The sequence below is a fragment of the Mastomys coucha genome, unplaced genomic scaffold (assembly GCF_008632895.1).
Source record: "Mastomys coucha isolate ucsf_1 unplaced genomic scaffold, UCSF_Mcou_1 pScaffold8, whole genome shotgun sequence".
Lineage (NCBI taxonomy): Eukaryota > Metazoa > Chordata > Mammalia > Rodentia > Muridae > Mastomys > Mastomys coucha.
This window is the reverse complement of record NW_022196914.1, coordinates 39,409,331-39,415,248: the sequence shown is the minus strand read 5'-3', so window position 1 is coordinate 39,415,248 and position 5,918 is coordinate 39,409,331. Positions and strand designations below refer to the sequence as shown.

The following is a 5,918-nucleotide window of genomic DNA, read 5'->3' as shown; positions in this document are numbered from 1 at the left end:
TAAGAAACACACACACACACACACACACACACAAACACACCTCACACATCTGAACATAGTCACCTAACAATTTTAAGTAGTTAGTGTCCTTCCTTCCCTGGATCTTAACATTTTCTACAGCACGACTAAGCACCCAGAAGGACTGAACACAATGGGAGAAATTCATTCTTTAAAGGCAGTTCTGACCATATAGGATCCAAGAAAAGGTTTTTAAAGTGAAGTCATGCCCAGAGACTGGGCCGAAACCCACCAGGTTCTGAAGCAAACACCTGGGCCTTTGGGTACTGGGTGATAGATACCCTGTTTGTATGCTTAGTTCTGCTCTTGGGTACTGGGTGATAGATACCCTTAGTTCTCCAGCCCGGATGCCTGGGAAGCACATTGTGCCCCAGGTTTTCCCTGACTTGTAAGAAATGGCTAATGTAAGGGAGCGGTGGTGGTACTGCTGCAGCTGGGGTCACTAAAACTATGCTAATTGTAAACCTAATTGCTTCAAGCAGTCTTGCCTCTAAACAGGGAGAGCCCAGTTGATGGAGTCAGTCTGTTCCTAATAAAATGAAGAAGCACTGAATTAAATTCCCAAGGAAGGCACTATAAAAGTTTCCACAGTGTAACCAAATGACTTCACCTATGCTATTACCTCTGAGATGACATCTTTGAAGGAAAGCAGACCCCAGTTGGGCTCCATATTCATAAATTGGCTGTGCTTAGGCCCGTAAATCTGGATTGATTTAAAAAGGCTTCTTCATCCTTCCAATCAAATGAAGTCATTGTTAATTAGATGGGTTTTTGTTAACAATGTCACTCTCTCCACGTTACCTGCTCACACTTGCAGCCCCTCTAGTACAGCATCTGGAACACCAGTTCTCCTGCAGTCAGGTCTTCCAACACTTTGGTTGGAAGGTGACGGTGTTTCTGTTCCTCCATCCCATCTCTGTCTGGAGGAAGATGCTATTCAATGTATTGGTGTGCAGTAAAGATTATCTTCCTAAATTGAGAGATTTTAAAGCAACTTCTGGGAACACTCTTAAGATTTGGTAGGACATGAATGACGCTGACATTCTGTGTGTGTGTCGACCCTCATTTTCAGATGGATGATTTAATGTACCGAAGGAGCCCACAAGATAAAAAGGCATTTGCCACCAAGCCTGCCTACCTGAGTTCGAACCTCATGGAAGAAGCACTGAATCCTGAAAGTTGTTCTCTGATCTCCACACAATCCAGGCCCGTGCACGAGGCAGGGTGGGAGAGGGATCGATATTAAAAATAGAAGGCCATCGTTAACTTCCATTAGCTCTTCCCTTTCTTAAAACCAGGATCTTCCTTAAAACAAAAATTCTGCTTTGAGGTTCTGCAACCGTGCCCTCATACCGGTTTTTTCTCCCTTCCAACACCATAGACAAGCATGTTTGCATCTCCAGGCAGCCCTCAGGACCTGAGAGTCCCCCAAGCTCTGGCCAACGCACAGACTCGCAAAAGCAGTTTCAGCCGATGGCGGATCTTTAAATATGACGGAGCTCGACTGGGCAGCTCACACTACCGTGGGGCCCATTCCTGGGCGCTTATCAAGAATGACCCGAGGAGTCAGTCGCAGTGTGAACCCAAGCACCCGCACTGAGTTTGGGGAGCGTTCGCTACCCACCCCCTCCACCCCCCAACCCCACCCCCACACGGCCGCCGGGCCAGGTTTCCTTCCAGAATACCCCTAAAGCAAACTGCGGACTTTGTCACTGCAAGGGCTAACAAGTCGTCGGTGGCCTTCAGTGCCACCAAGACCATGGCCTGTCAGTGCCCCGCGGCAACCTAGCACGAGGATCTCTGGCAGGAGACTCTGGCCTTGCTTGGCCCCGCACTCCCACCCAGAGCCTGGTGATGACCCTGAGACAAAGGCGGGATGTGGATCTAGTTTGTAGAAGCAGCTCTTGGCAAAGTGGAATTTGAGACTACAGTTCCCCAGGCCCAGGAAGGGAAAGCTTAGTCCCCAAATCGAATAATTCGGCCCAAGGGCCTGCCTTTTGGGGGATGAGGTTACACAGGAGAGTAAGGACCCTTGGCTATGATGAGAAGGAGCCTGAATTTGCCCACACCGATACTGCAAGGATCCACCTCCCTCCACCACACCCCATCCCCGTGGACAAGGATGCTCCGCAGCCACGTCAGGGCCTCCCAAAGAACATTGGACCTTTGGACCTTGGTCAGAGCGGTACTGAACCCACCCCTCCCCAGCTTCATTTTGGGGGAGAAGGGTGCATCTGAGTAGAAGTCATCAGCCAGGCCATGAATTTAGGCTTGGGACCTTACTTCTAACTTCAAGAGCCTGAGGACACTGCCAGGTCCTAGGAACCAGCTCACCATATTGCTCAGCCTGCCTGCCGCTGCAGAGAAATCACAAGCTCACCGCTAAGCTACAGTGAATGGGGCAAAAACCACTCTAGGTGAGGTTGGACAGCGACCGCAGGAGGGTGGAACCACGCCAAGAAAACTCACACCTGGAGTTAGGATTCTTAATTGCAGGTCTTCACATTCTTGACCTTGAAGATTCCTAGCCACGCAACATATATTCCCTCCACAAGAGGATCTGGGAAAAATCAGTTTCGTAACATTCTTTGGTCCCTCTTTTGTGTGTGCTTAAGGTAGACAAAAGCTGCAACCTAAACACCTGCGATCTCTAACACTAACCTAATTTGAGGAGTGATTTCACCTTCTGCGTGCAGTGTGAGAGCGAACCCTTAATGCTCCAGCATTAAGGTTAGTCTTCTCCAAAGGGTGCAACAAGAGTTTGAACAAACTAGCTAAAGTCACTGCTGCCCAGATCCCGGACCGTCCCCTTGCAAACATTTAAAAGGAGGCCCGATTATCCACCCCCTTTCCTTCCGGTGCTAGTTAGTGTGAACCTATTTTAGTCTGAGCCTAGTTAACATTCCTTTAACCCTAGAGATCCATCTGGAACTACGCAAAGGGAAATTAGGCCAAAGAAAGGGAAGCTGCTGAAGAGAGGGTAGTTGAGCCAGGTCCTAAGCCGAAGCTGCTCAGGGTTTGCTTTGACTGGGCTTTGGGACCTGCCTCCACAGCAGATAAACTCTTGAGTGCCCAGCCTCAGGGCTCTGGGCACCCGGGGCTTAGACATCGCCACGTGCTCAGGGCTGCCGTGTCCCAACTCTGCATTTGGGGGCGGCTTGAGCGCGCATGCACTGTCACACGGCGCGTGCTTCTTGGTCCCCGCGTCCGAGACGTTCTAAGGCTATCCGAAGGACAGAACTCTGTGAGGTCCCACAGAACACCCACACTCGACCCTTCCTCGGGCATTAGACCTGAGGACGTCCGGGCCTGCGGGGCCAGGCAGAGGTAAGGCAATCCAGAGCCTAGCAAGGGACAGCATCTCCCTCCTAGTCTCTAGCTTCCTCAGTGTCAATCAGACCTACCACACTTGACAACCTTAGTTCACTAGGCTGCCCTTCTCTCCCAGCAGCTACAGGAAAACACAGGGCCGGACGGACCTGAGCGCCAGCTGGCTCCAGAGAGCCGGGGCACACCGGCGCTTCCAGGTAGGACTAGCCCCAGCGCGCTTTCCCAGCCTCAGACCCTCCCTTCCTCCTCCCACACACTCCCTACCGAGCGAGGACCCGCGGGTGTTTGGTGTGGTTGTTGTTCTTTTAAAAGTATATTAAAGGATCATTGGCGTCTCCCTGTCAAGTCATTACGCCTTTATCCCCATCAATTAAGCACACCTCAGAGGACTGCTATTAAGAGCTAAATTGAGCTGCAAAAGTAGGTATCCCGTTTCAGGCAGATGTTGTTATCTCCCGCTGAGGCACGGCCAGCCGGGCTCTACCTCCGCTTCCCGCTACCGCCCCAGCCAGGCTGGACCCGGCTTCCCGCGCACAGCGAGGAGGCTGAACCGGAGGCCGCAGCCTAAACAATGCGCCCGGTGCTAGGAAAAGACCCTAGTCCATCTCAAGCTCTGTGTACGTCAAGAAGTGTCTACAGAGCTGAGTGGAGGACGACGCCAAAAGCTAGCTGAACGGGTTTCTTTTTTCTTTTTTTCTCAGAGAGGTGGAGAGTATCTGTTAATAGCTGGCTCCCAGCTGGGGATGCAGAAGGAGGAGATTGAGATGGAGAAGGCAAAGGAGCCAGAGTCCCTGGCAGTCTCCTACTGGGTACTCCGCTTCCTCCTCCAGCCTCTCCAACCTGCTTCCAGGATAGCAGGTCCCCCGAAATCCCGAACGTCTTGTAGATCAAAGCGCGGTGCAGTGGGGATTGGCGGTTTGGAGCTACAGAATCCGGAACAGAAGGGTGCGTTTAAGACAAAGGAGACAGACTTGGGACTCCTGTGGCCTTCCACCCAGATGTGTCTTTCTACCCTTTCTCTGTCCAGACACTTTAAGGCACCACTGTCGCCCGCAGCTGGGAGACCTTGGAGCGCTAAGGAAAGAAACAAAGGGACATGGCCCTTACTGCAGTCACAGGGTTTCCTTCGTGACACTAGCCACAATAAATTAAGCCTTTAGGAGATTAATTTCCCAACATAATCCAATTAAAAGATTTCTAAACTAATCTTTTACCAAAAAAAAAAAAAAACTTAAAAGATGTGCGGTTAAGGGGCTCGGAAGTCTGGTTTTGATGATAGTGATTTATCTCCTTCACATTGAACGCAAGCAGAGGACGCTTGCTCTTCATATGCAGTTTGACCAGAGCACCCGGTTGACGTTGGTGTCTCCAGTCCAACCTGAGCCTTCCGGAATCATCTACCACACACTAACCTAGGCCGGTCAGAGAGTTAAGGGACTAGGGTTACTAACAAGCACTATAGACTTTTTAAAAGTGCTATTAGATTTATGGTCTCTTTGTCGACGCCCATCCAGAGTAATTAGCACATATGTTCTAAATAGATGATAGTTTTGTGAGCAATAAAGCAATTACCCATCGTTGGAGCTGACAGTTCCTCCAACTAAACTCCAACCAGCAGCTAATTGGAAAAGTCATTTCAGCTACATTGTCTGCAATTAGTCCTGCTAAACTACTACACCCCAACTTGCTGGTTTGAGGTTAATTTATTCAATGTTGAATTTGCATGGACAAGCCTTTGCCACAAAGGGACTTGCCTTCTGCCCCCTCTGGACTGCACCCAAGAACTAAGGGAGCAGGTGGGAGTAAACAGGTGATATTTGGGGGCCAGGATGCGGGGGCGGGGGTGCCCTATCCAATCGAAACTTCAAGGTTGGCGTCCATCAAGCTGAATACCTACAGAGAAAAATCGTTGCTTCTTCTCCCGAGCAGTAATAAGAGAAAAACATCAGTCTGTGCTACCAAAACCTTCATTAAAATTTTTAAATCAAAATGCAGAGGGAGCAACTAGGCTCTGAATCTTCCCAGGCACCCAGGACCACCCCTCCTGTCCCTAAGAGATAAATGTAAATCAAATAACACCCACCCAAGAAGAGCTCTGAGTCCTCATCTGGAAGAAGCAACTTCTAATTCCCAAAGTGACTCCAGGAAAGAAAAGGCTAGAAAGGTCAGAAAGCCTGGCTACTGCCCGCTGCCACTCTGAGCGGTGAGCATAAAGCTACTTCCCCCTTGAAAATGGGATTTCTTCATAAGTTTTAACTTTCTTTTCTTTGTCATTTTTCCTATCACTTTTTTTCCTTGCTAGATCTTTTTCTTCCTTCTCTCTTAAAAGTTAAACCCAATCGGTCCAGGATGTATGCACATTGAGTGGAAACAATGTGTTAAACGTCGGCTTGACACCCCACCAGTACTTCCAAGTACCCACGGCTAAGATTCTTCTACTTCATTTAGTCTTTAGTGGACAGGGCTGCTTCTGTGCTTCTCCTCATCAGAAAACCCAAGGAAATAGATCAGTTGGGGTTCAAAATCCTGGGCGGGAAAGAGAGGCGTTAAAGGGAGATTAATCTGCCCCC

General features: G+C 49.6%; 1 protein-coding gene across 1 annotated transcript; it reads left to right on the top strand.

Annotated features, from left to right (window-relative positions):
• The first annotated feature begins 2,022 nt into the window (after positions 1-2,022).
• LOC116083898 lies at positions 2,023-4,567 on the top strand. Its single transcript, XM_031360674.1, has 4 exons — positions 2,023-2,203; positions 2,976-3,345; positions 3,467-3,545; positions 4,050-4,567. The coding sequence occupies exons 1-4, from the start codon at positions 2,023-2,025 to the stop codon at positions 4,506-4,508; spliced, it is 1,089 nt and encodes a 362-aa protein (XP_031216534.1). The 3' UTR covers positions 4,509-4,567.
• The last annotated feature ends 1,351 nt before the right edge of the window (positions 4,568-5,918 follow it).

Excerpts from the sequence above, each read along its gene's own strand:
- LOC116083898 (XM_031360674.1), top strand. The coding sequence starts at position 2,023 with ATGAGGTTACACAGGAGAGTAAGGACCCTTGGCTATGATGAGAAGGAG. Across the intron at positions 2,204-2,975 it reads TTTGGACCTTGGTCAGAGCG|AAAGGGAAGCTGCTGAAGAG; the intron begins GTACTGAACCCA and ends ATTAGGCCAAAG. Across the intron at positions 3,346-3,466 it reads GCCTGCGGGGCCAGGCAGAG|CAGCTACAGGAAAACACAGG; the intron begins GTAAGGCAATCC and ends CTTCTCTCCCAG.